The sequence below is a fragment of the Salvelinus alpinus genome, chromosome 6, assembly GCF_045679555.1.
Source record: "Salvelinus alpinus chromosome 6, SLU_Salpinus.1, whole genome shotgun sequence".
NCBI classification, from domain to species: domain Eukaryota; kingdom Metazoa; phylum Chordata; class Actinopteri; order Salmoniformes; family Salmonidae; genus Salvelinus; species Salvelinus alpinus.
Window position 1 is genome coordinate 94,585,257 of NC_092091.1, and position 20,000 is coordinate 94,605,256.

The 20,000-nt window shown below is 44.2% G+C and overlaps 2 protein-coding genes and 1 non-coding gene across 4 annotated transcripts in view; 2 read left to right on the top strand and 1 right to left on the bottom strand.

The window, feature by feature from the left end:
* The first annotated feature begins 12 nt into the window (after positions 1 to 12).
* Positions 13 to 11,319, top strand: LOC139579609 (Krueppel-like factor 3). Of its 2 annotated transcripts, none has more exons than XM_071408389.1 (5): positions 13 to 156; positions 2,064 to 2,556; positions 2,756 to 2,891; positions 6,069 to 6,232; positions 7,030 to 11,319. In XM_071408389.1, exons 1-5 carry the CDS (start codon positions 115 to 117, stop codon positions 7,209 to 7,211), a joined length of 1,017 nt encoding a protein of 338 aa, XP_071264490.1. In that variant the 5' UTR covers positions 13 to 114; the 3' UTR covers positions 7,212 to 11,319. The 2 variants fall into 2 exon arrangements, with proteins under 2 accessions (XP_071264490.1, XP_071264489.1); XM_071408388.1 differs by having other exon boundaries at positions 18 to 168.
* A 596-nt stretch (positions 11,320 to 11,915) lies between these two features.
* trnap-agg (transfer RNA proline (anticodon AGG)) lies at positions 11,916 to 11,987 on the bottom strand. The gene has a single exon. It is a non-coding gene; the product is annotated as a tRNA-Pro (tRNA).
* A 584-nt stretch (positions 11,988 to 12,571) lies between these two features.
* Positions 12,572 to 20,000, top strand: part of fam114a1 (family with sequence similarity 114 member A1) — a 73,409-nt gene continuing 65,980 nt past the window's right edge. The window contains exons 1-4 of the mRNA XM_071408616.1: positions 12,572 to 12,692; positions 13,855 to 14,175; positions 14,347 to 14,431; positions 18,261 to 18,439. Coding sequence (XP_071264717.1) covers positions 13,855 to 14,175; positions 14,347 to 14,431; positions 18,261 to 18,439 — 585 coding nt within the window. The 5' untranslated portion in view covers positions 12,572 to 12,692. The remainder of the gene's footprint in view (positions 12,693 to 13,854; positions 14,176 to 14,346; positions 14,432 to 18,260; positions 18,440 to 20,000) is intronic.

The following is a 20,000-nucleotide window of genomic DNA, read 5'->3' on the forward strand; positions in this document are numbered from 1 at the left end:
GTAGCATTAATACTACAGGTCTGTATATTAATCATTATATCCTGTCTCTCTCTCTAGAGGTCTGTCTGTTAATCATTCTGTCCTGTCTCTCTCTCTACAGGTCTGTCTGCAGTCATGATGGTGTATGACTACCCACTGAAGACAGACATGGAGACGGTGAGACTGGAGGTGTGTGTGGGTGTGATGGTGTGTGTGAGGGTTTGTGGGTGTGTGTGAGTGTGTTGGTGTGTGTGAGGGTTTGTGGGTGTGTGTGAGTGTGTTGGTGTGTTGGTGAGGGTGTGTGTGATGGTATGTGGGTATGATGGTATGTGATGGTGTGATGGTATGTGGGTGTGATGGTGTGTGGGTGTGATGGTATGTGGGTGTGATGGTGTGGGTGTGATGGTGTGATGGTATGTGGGTGTGATGGTGTGGGTGTGGGTGTGATGGTATGTGGGTGTGATGGTGTGATGGTGGGTGTGATGGTATAATGGTGTGATGGTGGGTGTGATGGTGAGTGGGTGGGATGATGTGATGGTTGGATGGTGTGATGGTGTGTGGGTGTGATGGTGTGTGGGTGTGATGGTGTGTGGGTGTGATGGTGTGTGGGTGTGATGGTGTGTGGGTGTGATGATGTGTGGGTGTGATGGTGGGATGATGTGATGGTGTGATGGTTGGATGGTGTGATGGTGAGTGTGTTGGTGTGATGGTGTGTGGGTGTGAGGATGTGATGGTGTGATGGTGTGATGGTGTGATGGTGTGATGGTATGATGGTGGGTGGGATGGTGTGATGGTATGTGGGTGTGATGGTGTGATGGTGTGTGGGTGTGATGATGTGTGGGTGTGATGGTGGGATGATGTGATGGTGTGATGGTTGGATGGTGTGATGGTGAGTGTGTTGGTGTGATGGTGTGATGGTGTGGTGGTGGGTGTGATGGTGTGATGGTATAATGGTGTGATGTTGTGATGGTATAATGGTGTGATGGTGTGATGGTGGGATGGTATGTGGGTGTGATGGTGAGTGGGTGTGATGGTGTGTGGGTGTGATGGTGGGATGATGTGATGGTTGGATGGTATGATGGTTGGATGGTGTGATGGTTGGATGGTGTGATGGTGTGATGGTGTGTGGGTGTGATGGTGTGATGGTGTGTGGGTGTGATGGTGGGATGATGTGATGGTGTGATGATGTGATGGTGTGATGGTTGGATGGTGTGTGGGTGTGATGGTGTGATGGTGTGATGGTGTGATGGTGTGATGGTGTGATGGTATAATGGTGTGATGGTGGGTGTGATGGTGTGATGGTGTGATGGTGGGATTGTGTGATGGTGAGTGGGTGTGATGGTGTGTGGGTGTGATGTGATGGTTGGATGGTATGATGGTTGGATGGTGTGATGGTTGGATGGTGTGATGGTGTGATGGTGTTTGGGTGTGATGGTGGGATGATGTGATGGTGTGATGATGTGATGGTGTGATGGTTGGATGGTGTGATGTGGGTGTGATGGTGTGTGGGTGTGATGGTGTGTGGGTGTGATGATGTGATGGTATGATGGGGTGATGGTGAGTGTGTGGGTCGTGATGGTGTGTGGGTGTGATGGTGGGATGGTGTGATGGGGTGATGGTGAGTGTGTTGGTGTGATGGTGTGATGGTGTGTGTTTCCATCCAACCTTTTAACAGCACATGTTAACTACTCTCTAGGCATACAGTAGATCACACACACACACACACACACACACACACACACACACACACACACACACACACACACACACACACACACACACACACACACACACACACAGTACAAGCTTGTATTGTTGTTTGTTGTTTTGTTTGAAAGAATGAAAATTAAATACAATCCCTCCCTCCCTCCCCTGTCTTCCTCTGTCCTCCCTCCCTCCTCTCATCCTCTGTCCTCCCTCCCTCCTCTCCTCCTCTGTTCTCCCTCCCTCCCTCCCTCCTCTGTCCTCCCTCCCTCTCCTCTCCCTCCCTCCCTCCCTCCCTCCCTCCCTCCCTCCCTCCCTCCCTCCTCTCCTCTCCTCTCCTCTCCTTCACTCCTCCTCCTCTCTCTCCTTCCTTCCATCAGTCTCTCTATCAGTCTTATCCCTCAGTAGTCAACAGCGTTATCTTTACCCCTCACCCCTACCACCCCACACAATATGCACACACACACACCTTCTCCCCGTCACTCACACACACCCAGTCCGCCAACCCCGCCTCACACACACAACTCGAACCAGTCGACTTGTCGGTCAGCAAACGACCCTCCTCCTCCTCCTCCTCCTCCCCTTCTTCTTCCTGTTCCTCCACTTCCTCCCCCTTCAGTCGTTCCTCCCCCCAGCCCTCCCCCTCCCTCCATTACCCCGTGTTGTTAGGCTCCGGCCCCGGGGTCGTCCAGGGTTCAGGGGTCATGCTGTCCCAGGTCATGCTGCAACCCTTGTCCGTCCTCTACCCCTCCCCGCTACACCTGCCTCAGCCAATCGTGGTCAACCGCACCGTCGCTGGCGACGACCGCGACCACCATCATCATCATCATCATCACCATCACAGGCCGGCAGGAAGCTCACAACATCAGACAGGTGAGATTCTGTTTAGATATTTCTCTGTTATCTCTGAATCTACCTGTCTTTACCTGGGTAATACATTGTGTGTGTGTGTGTGTGTGTGTGTGTGTGTGTGTGTGTGTGTGTGTGTGTGTGTGTGTGTGTGTGTGTGTGTGTGTGTGTGTGTGTGTGTGTGTGTGTGTGTGTTAACTGGTGTTTGTGTTTTTCTACCCAGCATCCTCCATGAAGTCAGAGCTCAGAGGCGACTCACACCACGACCTCCACAAGCTAATCAAAACAGAGCATGCCCACGACTCATACAACCAGGAAATGACCTCATCGGTCATCAGCGTGCCACAGGCCTATAGCGAGTGAGTAGAGGCAGAACTTGCTGCTACATACCCTTTCCACATACAGGAGAGGAATGGTTTCTTACCTCGTTATTTACGAGCAGGGAGAGAGGGAAGGAGGGAGGGAGAGATACAGAGAGAGAGAGAGAGACACAGAGAGAGAGAGAGAGACAGATAGGTTTAAGGACAGTGACCTAAAGACGAGGATTTAAGGAATGTTACTTCCTCTTTGTGATATTTCCCGCTCTGGTTGTCGGGGCTGTTGCCAGGAAAGCCCCCCCCATCGTTGTCATCCCAACGCTGAGATAATTGGTTTCTGAGGAAATGGGCGAGGCTAGATCTGTCACCACCTCCTCTATCACACACACACAGAGACACACACACACAGAGACACACACACACACACACACACACACACACACACACACACACACACACACACACACACACACACACACACACACACACACACACACACACACACACACACACACACACACACACACACACACAGAGACACTCATAAACCCATTGTGTTTTTTTCTCCAAGCGCAGAATAAAAAAAATAGGTGAAGTGGCAACTACATAATAACAAGAGTTCGTTTATCCTCAGGTGTGTGTGTGTGTCTCTGTGTCTATGTGTGTCTGTCTGTGTGTGTGTGTGTGTGTGTGTGTGTGTGTGTGTGTGTGTGTGTGTGTGTGTGTGTGTGTGTGTGTGCGTGCAGGAAGGTGTCCATTGTTGTAATATGAATCCCTACTGTATAGGAATGTGCAGGGAATGGGCTCCCTTGTTTTTGCACAGTTTTAAATCTCTCTCTCTCACACACTTTTCCATTTTATTCAACTCCAGTGATAAATACCTGTAGATTAGATGTATTTACTAGACAACAACATGTATAAACACACAACACAATGTATAAACACACACACACACACACAGATAATATCTCCCAGGATGCATTAGTGAGACAGTCTGTCTCCAAGTGTCCTGAGATCCCTCATGTGGGAGAAGGACTGTGTGTGTGTGTGTGTGTGTGTGTGTGTGTGTGTGTGTGTGTGTGTGTGTGTGTGTGTGTGTGTGTGTGTGTGTGTGTGTGTGTGTGTGTGTGTGTGTGTGTGTGTGTGTGTGCACTAGCAAGTGTTCTGTTATAGAACCACACCCCAGGATGGGAGGGAGGGAAGGAGGGAGGGAGGGAGGGAGGGAGGGAGGGAGGGAGGGAGGGAGGGAGGGAGGGAGGGAGGGAGGGAGGAAAACACACACGTTCATTCGTCCACACACTCAAAAACACAAACACCAGTTAAACACTAAACCAAGTCATGAGAAGTCACAGCCATCTAAGGCTGGGGAATAGAAGGAGCTACAGCACCCCCTGCTGGACTAAATATAGACACACACTTTCATACTGTAGGTATGTAGCATACTGTATTGTAGGTATGTAGCATACTGTACTGTAGGTGTGTAGCATACTGTACTGTAGGTATGTAGAATACTGTACTGTAGGTATGTAGCATATTGAACTGTAGGTATGTAGAATACTGTACTGTAGGTATGTAGCATACTGTACTGTAGGTATGTAGCATAATGTACTGTAGGTATGTAGAATACTGTACTGTAGGTATGTAGCATACTGTACTGTAGGTGTGTAGCATACTGTACTGTAGGTATGTAGAATACTGTACTGTAGGTATGTAGCATACTGTACTGTAGGTATGTAGCATATTGAACTGTAGGTATGTAGAATACTGTACTGTAGGTATGTAGCATACTGTACTGTAGGTATGTAGCATAATGTACTGTAGGTATGTAGCATACTGTACTGTAGGTATGTAGAATACTGTACTGAAGGTATGTAGAATACTGTACTGTAGGTATGTAGCATACTGTACTGTAGGTATGTAGCATACTGTACTGTAGGTATGTAGCATATTGAACTGTAGGTATGTAGAATACTGTACTGTAGGTATGTAGCATACTGTACTGTAGGTATGTAGCATAATGTACTGTAGGTATGTAGCATACTGTACTGTAGGTATGTAGAATACTGTACTGAAGGTATGTAGAATACTGTACTGTAGGTATGTAGCATACTGTACTGTAGGTATGTAGCATACTGTACTGTAGGTATGTAGCATACTGTACTGTAGGTATGTAGCATACTGTACTGTCGGTATGTAGCATACTGTACTGTCGGTATGTAGAATACTGTACTGTAGGTATGTAGCATACTGTACTGTAGGTATGTAGAATACTGTACTGTAGGTATGTAGCATACAGTACTGTAGGTATGTAGCATACTGTACTGTAGGTATGTAGCATACTGTACTGTAGGTATGTAGCATACTGTACTGTAGGTAGGTAGCATACTGTACTGTAGGTAGGTAGCATACTGTACTGTAGGTATGTAGCATACTGTACTGTAGGTATGTAGCATACTGTACTGTAGGTATGTAGCATACTGTACTGTAGGTATGTAGAATACTGTACTGTAGGTATGTAGAATACTGTACTGTAGGTATGTAGCATACTGTACTGTGGGTATGTAGCATACTGTACTGTAGGTATGTAGAATACTGTACTGTAGGTATGTAGAATACTGTACTGTAGGTATGTAGCATACTGTACTGTAGGTATGTAGCATACTGTACTGTAGGTATGTAGCATACTGTACTGTAGGTAGGTAGCATACTGTACTGTAGGTAGGTAGCATACTGTACTGTAGGTAGGTAGCATACTGTACTGTAGGTATGTAGCATACTGCACTGTAGGTATGTAGCATACTGCACTGTAGGTATGTAGCATACTGTACTGTAGGTATGTAGCATACTGTACTGTAGGTATGTAGCATACTGTACTGTAGGTATGTAGCATACTGTAGGTATGTAGAATACTGTACTGTAGGTATGTAGAATACTGTAGGTATGTAGCATACTGTACTGTAGGTATGTAGCATACTGTACTGTAGGTCAGCCATGTAGTGTCCTTTATTATTATGATCCCTGTCTAACCTCTCTCTCTCTCTCTCTCTCTGTCTCTCTCTTCTCTCTCTGTCTCTCTGTCTGTCTCTCTTCTCTGTCTGTCTCTTCTCTCTCTCTCTCTCTCTGTCTCTCTCTCTGTCTCTCTCTCTCTGTCTCTCTGTCTCTCTCTCTCTCTCTGTCTCTCTCTCTCTCTGTCTCTCTCTCTCTCTGTCTCTCTCTCAGTAACAACCCGTCTGTGATCGTCCATTCTGGGGGTAATCACCCGCTGCCAGTCGAGTCTCCGGATTCGATGAAGAAGCGACGAATCCACCGCTGTGACTTCAACAGCTGCAACAAAGTCTACACCAAGAGCTCTCATCTGAAGGCACATCGCCGCACACACACAGGTGAGACACACACGCAGGTGAGACACACACACACACAGGTGAGACACACACACACACACACACACACACACACACACACACACACACACACACACACACACAGGTGAGACACACACACACACACACACACACACACAGGTGAGACACACACACACACACACACAGGTGAGATACGCATACACAGGTGAGACACACACACACACACAGGTGAGACACACACACACACACACACACACAGGTGAGACACACACACACACACACACACACACACACACACACAGGTGATACACACACAGCAAATCACACACACACACAGGTGATACACACACACCAAATCACACACACACAGGTGACACACACACACACACACACACACACACACAGGTGAGACACACACACACCAAATCACACACACACACAGGTGAGACACACACACCAAATCACACACACACACACACAGGTGAGACACACACACCAAATCACACACACACACACACACACAGGTGAGAGACACACACCAAATCTCACACACACACACACACACACACACAGGTGATACACACACACCAAATCTCACACAAACACACACAGGTGATACACACACAGCAAATCACACACACACACAGGTGATACACACACACCAAATCACACACACACACGTTCATATTGTAGGCCCCTTATCTGTTCAATTAAATTATAGATAGTTGAACTGTTAGTTTCCTAACCTCTCTCCCTCTCTCTCTCTCTCCCCCCCTCTCCCTCCCTCTCTCTCCCCCCCTCTCCCTCCCTCTCTCCAGGAGAGAAGCCCTATAAGTGCATGTGGGAGGGTTGCACGTGGAAGTTCGCCCGTTCGGACGAACTAACTCGTCACTTCCGCAAACATACGGGCGTCAAACCATTCCAGTGTCCCGACTGCGAACGCAGCTTCTCCCGTTCGGACCACCTGGCTCTGCATAAGAAACGCCACCTGCTGGTCTGAACGCTGCGCAACGGGCTGTGAAACTTCTGTTGAATGTGAACGCAGCCCGTCGGATAGTTGGTCCGTACCACCCGAGACAGAACTACGCCGTCGGACAGAGAGACGGGGACTTAAACATCCTTTATCCATATATCACTTTATTCATTCGTCCGTTCAGCCGTCCTCCTCCTCCTCTCCCTCCTCCTCCTCCTCCTCCTCCTTCTCCTCTCCTCCTCCTCTCCTCCTCCTCTCCTCCTCTCCACTCCTCCTCCACTCCTCCTCCTCCTCCACTCCTCCTCCTTTCCTCCTCCTCCTCCCCTCCTCCTCCTCCTCCTACTCCTCCTCCTCCTCCTCCACCTCTTCTTCGTACCAGTACTCGCCGTTGTCTCCCAGGGCTGAAGGCAGATGGGGTTCGTAGGTCCAGATCTAGGATCAGCTGAACCTCCAAACATTTTCACCTTCACCATAGAGATAGACAGACACCTTAACCATAGAGACAGACAGACACCTTAACCATAGAGATAGACAGACACCTTAACCATAGAGATAGACAGACACCTTCACCATAGAGATAGACAGACACCTTCACCATAGAGACAGACAGACACCTTCACCATAGAGATAGACAGACACCTTCACCATAGAGACAGACAGACACCTTCACCATAGAGATAGACAGACACCTTCACCATAGAGATAGACAGACACCTTCACCATAGAGACAGACAGACACCTTCACCATAGAGATAGACAGACACCTTCACCATAGAGATAGACAGACACCTTCACCATAGAGATAGACAGACACCTTCACCATAGAGACAGACAGACACCTTAACCATAGAGATAGACAGACACCTTCACCATAGAGATAGACAGACACCTTCACCATAGAGATAGACAGACACCTTCACCATAGAGACAGACAGACACCTTCACCATAGAGATAGACAGACACCTTCACCATAGAGATAGACAGACACCTTCACCATAGAGATAGACAGACACCTTCACCATAGAGACAGACAGACACCTTAACCATAGAGACAGACAGACACCTTCACCATAGAGATAGACAGACACCTTCACCATAGAGATAGACAGACACCTTCACCATAGAGACAGACAGACACCTTAACCATAGAGACAGACAGACACCTTCACCATAGAGATAGACAGACACCTTCACCATAGAGATAGACAGACACCTTCACCATAGAGATAGACAGACACCTTCACCATAGAGATGGACAGACACCTTCACCATAGAGATGGACAGACACCTTCACCATAGAGATAGACAGACACCTTCACCATAGAGATAGACAGACACCTTCACCATAGAGATAGACAGACACCTTCACCATAGAGATAGACAGACACCTTAACCATAGAGACAGACAGACACCTTCACCATAGAGACAGACAGACACCTTCACCATAGAGATAGACAGACATCGTAACCATAGAGATGGACAGACACCGTAACCATAGAGATGGAACGAGGACTCAACTTTGTACGGCGTCTGTGACGGCATGGGCGACACCAATGATCTCCATTTTTAAAGTAGTACATTTTTTTTTATATATTTGTGATTTTACCGCTACCTGCAGTGCTGGGGTCCTGAACCACATCTAGTCTTACGTTTATAGTGTCCACTAGGTGGCGGTGATATATCTCCAAGCCATTAACAAACCATAACATCCCTATTTGATGAAGAAGAACACATTTGCTATGCTCGTAAGGCTGATCGTTCCCAAACACCGTGAGGATTCCCTACCCAGTTTGACTACTTTAAAATGGTGGAAGCTCTCGATGCCCGTGCTAAAAAGAAAAAAGGGGTTCTAATCCTTCCAGAGAGTTCCTTTTGTACCTCCTATGCCCTTATCTATTATGAATACAACACCACAGCTAGAACGATGAGACAGATGTTTCACCGTATATATATATATATATATAGAGAGAGAGAGAGAGACCTTTGATAACTGCTGAGCTGAGATTAGAGTCAACGTGGACTGAGAAATGGCTCCCTCTGCTGGACGGAGAGGGGACTACCTGCTGCTCAGTACTCAGTGGACACACACACACACACACACACACACACACACACACACACACACACACACACACAGCTCAACAGCCTGTATTGATGCTAGTCACATGATGCTGGAGTCACAGGTCAACAGCAGGCTCTGGTAGAGGGGTGGAAGGTCAACCACAGGTCAACAGCAGGCACTGGTAGAGGGGTGGAAGGTCAACCACAGGTCAACAGCAGGCTCTGGTAGAGGGATAGAAGGAATGTGGGAGTTACTAACCATTACAAGGCAAAGGCTTGTTGTCTTTGAGTCTAGAAATGTGAAACAAACTCTTTTTATCCAGGGGCATTATCATGATCATTATTCTGTTTATTATTTTTATTATTATAATTATAATTATTGTTGTTGTGTAAGTAAAATACTTCCATTGAGCCGGTTAAAGGTGGACAATATGACATCATCATATACGGCAGGAGCAGGGCGACTTCCTGTTTACAAAAAAAATCAACAGACTCAAACCAATGGGCGGCCATCTTGGCAGATTTGATGCCGCCGTCCCCCCTCCCTCCGTCCTGTCTGTGTGATGACATCGTGACATATCACTGATACTCCATCTAACACTGGCTAGCAGCCATGGCTGGTATACCTCCCACTATCCTGTGAGTGTGTGTGTGTGTGTATGTATCAACAACAGTGATTTACATTTGGTATTATATGATGTGATTGTACTGTGTGATTGTATGACGTGGGTTTTAATATTCAGAGGGTAACCCAGGTGTCAAACGGGGATATGTTGTTGGTAGATCGTCTGTCTTCAGTGGATATGGCTACGTTTACACAGGCAGCCCAATTCTGATCTCCCCCCCCCCCCACTAATTCGTCTTTTGACCAATCAGATCAGCTCTTTTGCCAATAATTGGGCGAAAGATCAGAATTGGGCTGCCTGTGTAAACGCGGCCATATAAATTTACAGCTTATGAAAGTTACCTTCTGGTGGCCAGACTGTATTGTACATAGCCTATATAGAGAGACCAGAGGAGACCAGAGGAGACCAGAGCAGACCAGTGAGACTAGAGGAGACTAGTGAGACTAGAGCAGACCAGTGAGACTAGAGCAGACCAGTGAGACTAGAGCAGACCAGTGAGACTAGAGCAGACCAGTGAGACTAGAGCAGACCAGTGAGACTAGAGCAGACCAGTGAGACCAGAGGAGAGGAGACTAGAGGAGACTAGAGGAGAGGACACTAGAGGAGACTAGAGGAGACGAGAGGAGACTAGTGAGCCTGCAGAGTCGAAAGGAAACTAGAGAGCACTTTAAAACCATTCAAAACCAGATAATCAGCACATTCTCATTCAAACACGTTTCATTCATCAATCAATCTTTCATTCAATCAATAATTTGTTGGTTGGTTGAAACATTATTAAACTCAGTTCAAGTCACAAGTCACAGATCTGGGATCAGGTTTAGTATCCCACGGTCCTTACCTTAACCCCGAGGAGAGGGAAACAGTAACAGATCTGGGATCAGTTTAAGCATCCCACGGTCCTTACCTTAACCCTCTTCAGACCAACCCAATATCCTGTCTAGCATCAACTGGCTTGTTCATTTAATAGCAGGTTTTTACACACACACACACACACACACACACACACACACACACACACACACACACACACACACACACACACACACACACACACACACACACACACACACACACACACACACACAGTTTGTTTTTTTAACTATGCAGTTGTAATATGTTGATGAATTGTTGTAATATATTTTATAAAATGATTATTAGACTGAAATGGGTAATTAAAGGTATTTTATTAAAAGCATGATGATGATACATTTTATGTTGGTTTTTAATCAATGAATTATATAAAACATTTTTATAAGGTTGTGAATCTGTATTCGACTCGATCTTGTATTTTATGTAGGTTTGTCAATTCAAATGGGAGTGTGTGTGTGACGTATGACCATTCTATATCAAACTGTGAACTCATTATTCTGTACAGCAAATGTTGCGTCGTGTTTTACAAACAAATATCCGAATCACAATAAACATTATATATTGATACACGTTTCATATCGGTGTGTGTTTCTCCCCTTTTTTTAAATTACATTTAGACATTAAGAAATAAGACACATTTAAAAAACTATTATAATAATATTGAATATAAATTATGTAGATAATTTAAGCAGTGGAAAGGCATACGTTTTCAAATCAAATCAAAATGTATTAGTCACCATGCGCCGAATACAACAGGTGTAGACCTTACCGTGAAATGATTGCTTACCAGCCCTTAACCAACAGCGCAGTTCAAGAAGAGTTAAGTTTATTTGGTAAATATTTTCTTAAGTAAAATTAAATTAAAATAAACACAATAAAATAACAGTAACGAGTACATACCCCCTGTATTTTGCCTGGTTACTGTTCTTTTATTGCGTATAATAAATATATAATATATTTTCTTAACTCTTGAACTGCACTGTGTTACTAAGGGGCGTAAGGGAGTGTGCATGGTTACAGGTTAGTCGAGGTAATTTCACGCTAGCAACTGCATAATACGTTTTATAGTGACATTTAGATGGCTATATCATTTTAACAATATACATTTTTCACTACATTTCGTAACACTGTGATAATTGCAACTTGCACAAAAATAGACACTTCGAAAAAGAGGGCTCGTCCGGGATTTGAACCCGGGACCTCTCGCACCCTAAGCGAGAATCATACCCCTAGACCAACGAGCCACGTATGACGTCTAGGAGAAATCTAGCTGTTTTAAATGGTCTATTTTCAGTGCGTTCAAAATAACTGGGAATTTATGCGTTTGAATTGTCTTTCTCCTTTTGGAAGTTTTGTGAGTGTAATATTTACTGTTCATTTTTATTGTTTATTTCACTTTTGTTTATTATCTACTTCACTTGCTTTGACAATGTTTAACATATGTTTCCCATTCCAATAAAGCCCTTTAAATTGAAATGATTTTGAATTGAGAGACGCCCTAGCCTCATACCATGAATATGATTACCGTCTCTAGACAACTCAGTTATATAAAGTCTTCATTCTCTAAAGTTGCCGGGATGTAACGTGTCCTTATACCGGTACATTCGTAACAACTTAAAGCATTACGAAACTTACATTCGATCAAATAAACCTCACGTAGCAAATAAACCATTCATTTTGTTTTGTTGTCGTTGACCAAATTCGACTCTCTTATTGACGTCCATACAAAAAACGAGTTGCTTGGTGGGTGAAACGACGACAAAAACGCCACCTGCTGGAGGGAGACACGTTTTCCGCCGAGTTGGACTTCTTCCCTCTCTGACGCGCCCCCCGGGGGTGACGTCAACTCCCATAGCACCGACAGACAACACGCGGACCCTGGGCTGTCTACGTGGCGGGGCGGAAGGAGCGGGTCTAGCGAGAGAGTTGTCAACAGCGAGACTTAACGGGTGAGATGCACTGTCATTTACCATACATACATACATACCAAACCAAACTGCGCGGTTATTGAATTAGGGTTTCTTTGCCCTCTTAGTGACAGTAACCCACTACAGCCTCTGATGTTGCAGAATCCGTGTTTGTAAAAGTGAAAACTAGTGAGTTATTTTGACTATTTGTAGGATAATTAAACTTGTGTATTTATTTGTTGTATATCCCAACATATCACAGTATATACGTGTGTCTTAACTTTTAAAATATTTATTAATGTTTTGAGACTCTTCTGGCTGTAGTATCAAACCAAAGGAAATCAGTGCTGTGGTCGACGCGTTGATATGACGTGACCGCTAGATGGCGGTAATACACCATTGGAATATAACTAACATGTAGCGTCAACCGGTGCCGTGTTCATTAGGAAAACGTTTCGGGAACATTGCAGGTAGCAATTCTGTGAATAGAGCCGACGTGATTCTACATGGCAAGAGAGTCATGTTTGTTCTACATAGCATATTTCGTTATGAACGTAACAAAACGTAGCATCCTGCTGAACGCACCGGGAAAGACGGTACTGTCTTGTGTTTCTGCTTCTCTCATCTTCACTGGCTAATTTTAGTTGATGGTTAAACGTCAATGTTCAGGACTATTGGGGTGTAGTCATTTAGTCCAAACAGTTGCGTTTTTGCAACGGAAATTCGTTTCTATTGGACAACTTTCAGGTAGGTCCCGCCCCGTTTGGTTCCGTTTGGTTCCTAGTGAATACACCACAGATTTTACTGGGCTAAATCAGTCACTATTAAAAAACAAACCACCTCCTCTCTCCTCCCTCTCTCACTCTTCTCCCCCTCCCCCCTCTCTCACTCTTCTCCCCCTCTCTCACTCGTCTCCCCCTCCCCCCTCTCTCACTCTTCTCCCCCTCCCCCCTCTCCCCCTCTCTCACTCTTCTCCCCCCCCCCCTCTCTCACTCTTCTCCCCCTCCCCCCTCTCTCACTCTTCTCCCCCTCCCCCCTCTCTCACTCTTCTCCCCCTCTCTCACTCTTCTCCCCCTCCCCCCTCTCTCACTCTTCTCCCCCTCTCTCCCTCCCTCTCTCTCTCTCACTCTTCTCCTCCCCCTCCCTCTCTCTTCTCCTCCCCTCTCTCTCTCACTCTTCTCCTCCCCCCTCCCTCTCTCTCCAGATGAACATGTCTGACTCCAACCCCCCCATATTCACCCCCCCTCCCCTCTCTGACCCCCCCCACACCGACCCCAACCCCCCAGAAGAAGACACACACACAGCTCTCCCGCCTCCCACACCCATCCTCCAGCTCTCATTGGCCACGGAGGGTTCCGAGGGCTCTGAGCCAACCAATGAGGTGGCGGGAGAGGAAGTGACCAGGGACGACAGAGATGAGGCTCCTATTGACCAATCAGGGGGGGGCGTGGAGGATCAGGTGACTGAGTGTGGCCAATTGGTGAGCCTGGAGGCGGAGACTGCTGCTGCCGAGGGGGAGGAAGAGGTATGATTGGCTTATTGGCTGTCGTCATAGTGATGTCATGTTGTTGTCATCGTGGTGATCTTAGTGTGTGTGTGTGTGTGTGTGTGTGTGTGTGTGTGTGTGTGTGTGTGTGTGTGTGTGTGTGTGTGTGTGTGTGTGTGTGTGTGTGTGTGTGTGTGTGTGTGTGTATAGGACTCTCTTCAGGTCAAGGCGAAAGGTTGGGGTGGATGGAGCTCCTGGGGGAAGTCTCTACTGACCAGCGCCACATCTACTATGGGTGGGTATACACACACACACACACACACACACACCAATGATGTCTGAACCAACCTTTTATTTAGTGAATAGTGGTTGATGTCTGGTGAACCAACCTTTTATTTAGTTAATAGTGGTTGATGTCTGGTGAACCAACCTTTTATTTAGTTAATAGTGGTTGATGTCTAATGAACCAACCTTTTATTTAGTTAATAGTGGTTGATGTCTTGTGAACCAACCTTTTATTTAGTTAATAGTGGTTGATGTCTAATGAACCAACCTTTTATTTAGTTAATAGTGGTTGATGTCTTGTGAACCAACCTTTTATTTAGTTAATAGTGGTTGATGTCTAATGAACCAACCTTTTATTTAGTTAATAGTGGTTGATGTCTAATGAACCAACCTTTTATTTAGTTAATAGTGGTTGATGTCTAATGAACCAACCTTTTATTTAGTTAATAGTGGTTGATGTCTAATGAACCAACCTTTTATTTAGTTAATAGTGGTTGATGTCTAATGAACCAACCTTTTATTTAGTTAATAGTGGTTGATGTCTAATGAACCAACCTTTTATTTAGTTAATAGTGGTTGATGTCTAATGAACCAACCTTTTATTTAGTTAATAGTGGTTGATGTCTTGTGAACCAACCTTTTATTTAGTTAATAGTGGTTGATGTCTAATGAACCAACCTTTTATTTAGTTAATAGTGGTTGATGTCTAATGAACCAACCTTTTATTTAGTTAATAGTGGTTGATGTCTTGTGAACCAACCTTTTATTTAGTTAATAGTGGTTGATGTCTAATGAACCAACCTTTTATTTAGTTAATAGTGGTTGATGTCTAATGAACCAACCTTTTATTTAGTTAATAGTGGTTGATGTCTAATGAACCAACCTTTTATTTAGTTAATAGTGGTTGATGTCTAATGAACCAACCTTTTATTTAGTTAATAGTGGTTGATGTCTTGTGAACCAACCTTTTATTTAGTTAATAGTGGTTGATGTCTAATGAACCAACCTTTTATTTAGTTAATAGTGGTTGATGTCTAATGAACCAACCTTTTATTTAGTTAATAGTGGTTGATGTCTAATGAACCAACCTTTTATTTAGTTAATAGTGGTTGATGTCTAATGAACCAACCTTTTATTTAGTTAATAGTGGTTGATGTCAAATGAACCAACCTTTTATTTAGTTAATAGTGGTTGATGTCTGGTGAACCAACCTTTTATTTAGTTAATAGTGGTTGATGTCTAATGAACCAACCTTTTATTTATTTAATAGTGGTTGATGTCTGGTGAACCAACCTTTTATTTAGTGAATAGTGGTTGATGTCTGGTGAACCAACCTTTTATTTAGTTAATAGTGGTTGATGTCTAATGAACCAACCTTTTATTTAGTGAATAGTGGTTGATGTCTAATGAACCAACCTTTTATTTAGTTAATAGTGGTTGATGTCTGGTGAACCAACCTTTTATTTAGTTAATAGTGGTTGATGTCTAATGAACCAACCTTTTATTTAGTTAATAGTGGTTGATGTCTAATGAACCAACCTTTTATTTAGTTAATAGTGGTTGATGTCTAATGAACCAACCTTTTTTTAGTTAATAGTGGTTGATGTCTGGTGAACCAACCTTTTATTTAGTTAATAGTGGTTGATGTCTAATGAACCAACCTTTTATTTAGTTAATAGTGGTTGATGTCTGGTGAACCAACCTTTTATTTAGTTAATAGTGGTTGATGTCTGGTGAACCAACCTTTTATTTAGTTAATAGTGGTTGATGTCTAATGAACCAACCTTTTATTTAGTGAATAGTGGTTGATGTCTAATGAACCAACCTTTTATTTAGTTAATAGTGGTGATGACTGGTGAACCAACCTTTTATTTATTTAATAGTGGTTGATGTCTGGTGAACCAACCTTTTATTTAGTGAATAGTGGTTGATGTCTGGTGAACCAACCTTTTATTTAGTTAATAGTGGTTGATGTCTAATGAACCAACCTTTTATTTAGTGAATAGTGGTTGATGTCTAATGAACCAACCTTTTATTTAGTTAATAGTGGTTGATGTCTGGTGAACCAACCTTTTATTTAGTTAATAGTGGTTGATGTCTAATGAACCAACCTTTTATTTAGTTAATAGTGGTTGATGTCTAATGAACCAACCTTTTATTTAGTTAATAGTGGTTGATGTCTAATGAACCAACCTTTTATTTAGTTAATAGTGGTTGATGTCTGGTGAACCAACCTTTTATTTAGTTAATAGTGGTTGATGTCTTGTGAACCAACCTTTTATTTAGTGAATAGTGGTTGATGTCTAATGAACCAACCTTTTATTTAGTGAATAGTGGTTGATGTCTAATGAACCAACCTTTTATTTAGTTAATAGTGGTTGATGTCTAATGAACCAACCTTTTATTTAGTTAATAGTGGTTGATGTCTAATGAACCAACCTTTTATTTAGTTAATAGTGGTTGATGTCTAATGAACCAACCTTTTATTTAGTTAATAGTGGTTGATGTCTAATGAACCAACCTTTTATTTAGTGAATAGTGGTTGATGTCTAATGAACCAACCTTTTATTTAGTTAATAGTGGTTGATGTCTAATGAACCAACCTTTTATTTAGTTAATAGTGGTTGATGTCTAATGAACCAACCTTTTATTTAGTTAATAGTGGTTGATGTCTGGTGAACCAACCTTTTATTTAGTTAATAGTGGTTGATGTCTAATGAACCAACCTTTTATTTAGTTAATAGTGGTTGATGTCTAATGAACCAACCTTTTATTTAGTTAATAGTGGTTGATGTCTGAACCAACCTTTTATTTAGTTAATAGTGGTAGATGTCTGGTGAACCAACCTTTTATTTAGTTAATAGTGGTTGTTGTCTAATGAACCAACCTTTTATTTAGTTAATAGTGGTTGATGTCTAATGAACCAACCTTTTATTTAGTTAATAGTGGTTGATGTCTGAACCAACCTTTTATTTAGTTAATAGTGGTTGATGTCTAATGAACCAACCTTTTATTTAGTGAATAGTGGTTGATGTCTAATGAACCAACCTTTTATTTAGTTAATAGTGGTTGATGTCTGAACCAACCTTTTATTTAGTTAATAGTGGTTGATGTCTGGTGAACCAACCTTTTATTTAGTGAATAGTGGTTGATGTCTAATGAACCAACCTTTTATTTAGTTAATTGTGGTTGATGTCTGGTGAACCAACCTTTTATTTAGTGAATAGTGGTTGATGTCTGGTGAACCAACCTTTTATTTAGTGAATAGTGGTTGATGTCTGGTGAACCAACCTTTTATTTAGTTAATAGTGGTTGATGTCTGGTGAACCAACCTTTTATTTAGTTAATAGTGGTTGATGTCTAATGAACCAACCTTTTATTTAGTTAATAGGGGTTGTGTTCCAAATTTGTTTAGTGATGTCACTCTGTACAACCATTGTTCCCCTGAACACAGCAATACTTTTCTCTCTCTCTCTCTCTCTCTGTCTCTCTCTGTCTCTCTCTCTGTCTCTCTCTCTGTCTCTCTCCCTCTCTCTCTCTCTCTGTCTCTCTCCCTCTCTCTCTCTCTCTCTCTGTCTCTCTCTCTCTCTGTCTGTCTCTCTGCCTCTCTCTCTCTGTCTCTCTCTCTGTCTCTCTCTCTGTCTCTCTCTGTCTCTGTCTGTCTCTCCCCCATCTCTCTCTGTCTGTCTCTCCCTGATCTTTCTGTCTCTCTCTCTGTCTCTCTCTCTCTCTCTCTCTCTCTCCCCCATCTCTCTCTGTCTGTCTCTCCCCGATCTCTCTGTCGCTCTCTCTCTCTCTGTGTCTCTCCACCATCTCTCTCTGCTTCTCTCTCTCTCTAGGTAACAGTCTAACTTCAGTAAAGGAGAAGGCCGGAGCTCTGCGTGTTCACAGGACCTCAGTAGGAGAGGAGGCGCGAGAGGAGGGAGAGGAGGAGGGAGGAGAGGAAGAGGAGGATAGCTGTCCTCAGGTCACTACTCCACCACCAAGCAGAGGAGTACTGTCTACCATCACACACGCTGTGAGTACACACACACACACACACACACACACACACACACACACACACACACACACACACACACACACACACACACACACACACACACACACACACACACACACACACACACACATCAGCTGCCAATTTGATCAGTGTAATTGATAACAGATAACATTGTGGTGACCCCGTCCCTCCCCAACAGGGTAAATCAGTGTAATTGATAACATTGTGGTGACCCCGTCCCTCCCCAACAGGGTAAATCAGTGTAACAGATAACATTGTGGTGACCCCGTCCCTCCCCAACATGGTAAATCAGTGTAACAGATAACATTGTGGTGACCCCGTCCCTCCCCAACAGGGTAAATCAGTGTAATTGATAACATTGTGGTGACCCCGTCCCTCCCCAACAGGGTAAATCAGTGTAACAGATAACATTGTGGTGACCCCGTCCCTCCCCAACAGGGTAAATCAGTGTAACAGATAACATTGTGGTGACCCCGTCCCTCCCCAACAGGGTAAATCAGTGTAACAGATAACATTGTGGTGACCCCGTCCCTCCCCAACAGGGTAAATCAGTGTAACAGATAACATTGTGGTGACCCCGTCCCTCCCCAACAGGGTAAATCAGTGTAACAGATAACATTGTGGTGACCCCGTCCCTCCCCAACAGGGTAAATCAGTGTAACAGATAACATTGTGGTGACCCCGTCCCTCCCCAACAGGGTAAATCCGTGTAACAGATAACATTGTGGTGACCCCGTCCCTCCCCAACAGGGTAAATCAGTGTAATAGATAACAGATAACATTGTGGTGACCCCGTCCCTCCCCAACAGGGTAAATCAGTGTAACAGATAACATTGTGGTGACCCCGTCCCTCCCCAACAGGGTAAATCACTGTAACAGATAACATTGTGGTGACCCCGTCCCTCCCCAACAGGGTAAATCAGGGTAATTGATAACAGATAACATTGTGGTGACCCCGTCCCTCCCCAACAGGGTAAATCCGTGTAACAGATAACATTGTGGTGACCCCGTCCCTCCCCAACAGGGTAAATCAGTGTAACAGATAACATTGTGGTGACCCCGTCCCTCCCCAACAGGGTAAATCAGTGTAACAGATAACATTGTGGTGACCCCTGTCCCTCCCCAACAGGGTAAATCAGTGTAACAGATAACATTGTGGTGACCCCGTCCCTCCCCAACAGGGTAAATCAGTGTAACAGATAACATTGTGTTGACCCCGTCCCTCCCCAACAGGGTAAATCAGTGTAACAGATAACATTGTGGTGACCCCGTCCCTCCCCAACAGGGTAAATCAGTGTAACAGATAACATTGTGGTGACCCCGTCCCTCCCCAACAGGGTAAATCAGTGTAACAGATAACATCGTGGTGACCCCGTCCCTCCCCAACAGGGTAAATCAGTGTAACAGATAACATTGTGGTGACCCCGTCCCTCCCCAACAGGGTAAATCAGTGTAACAGATAACATTGTGGTGACCCCGTCCCTCCCCAACAGGGTAAATCAGTGTAACAGATAACTTTGTGGTGACCCCGTCCCTCCCCAACAGGGTAAATCAG

Coding starts and splice junctions, on each gene's coding strand:
- LOC139579609 (XM_071408388.1), top strand. CDS start 115: ATGATGGTGTATGACTACCCACTGAAGACAGACATGGAGACGGTGAGA. Junction 2,557..2,755: donor AAGCTCACAACATCAGACAG/GTGAGATTCTGT, acceptor TTTTCTACCCAG/CATCCTCCATGAAGTCAGAG. Junction 2,892..6,068: donor GTGCCACAGGCCTATAGCGA/GTGAGTAGAGGC, acceptor TCTCTCTCTCAG/TAACAACCCGTCTGTGATCG.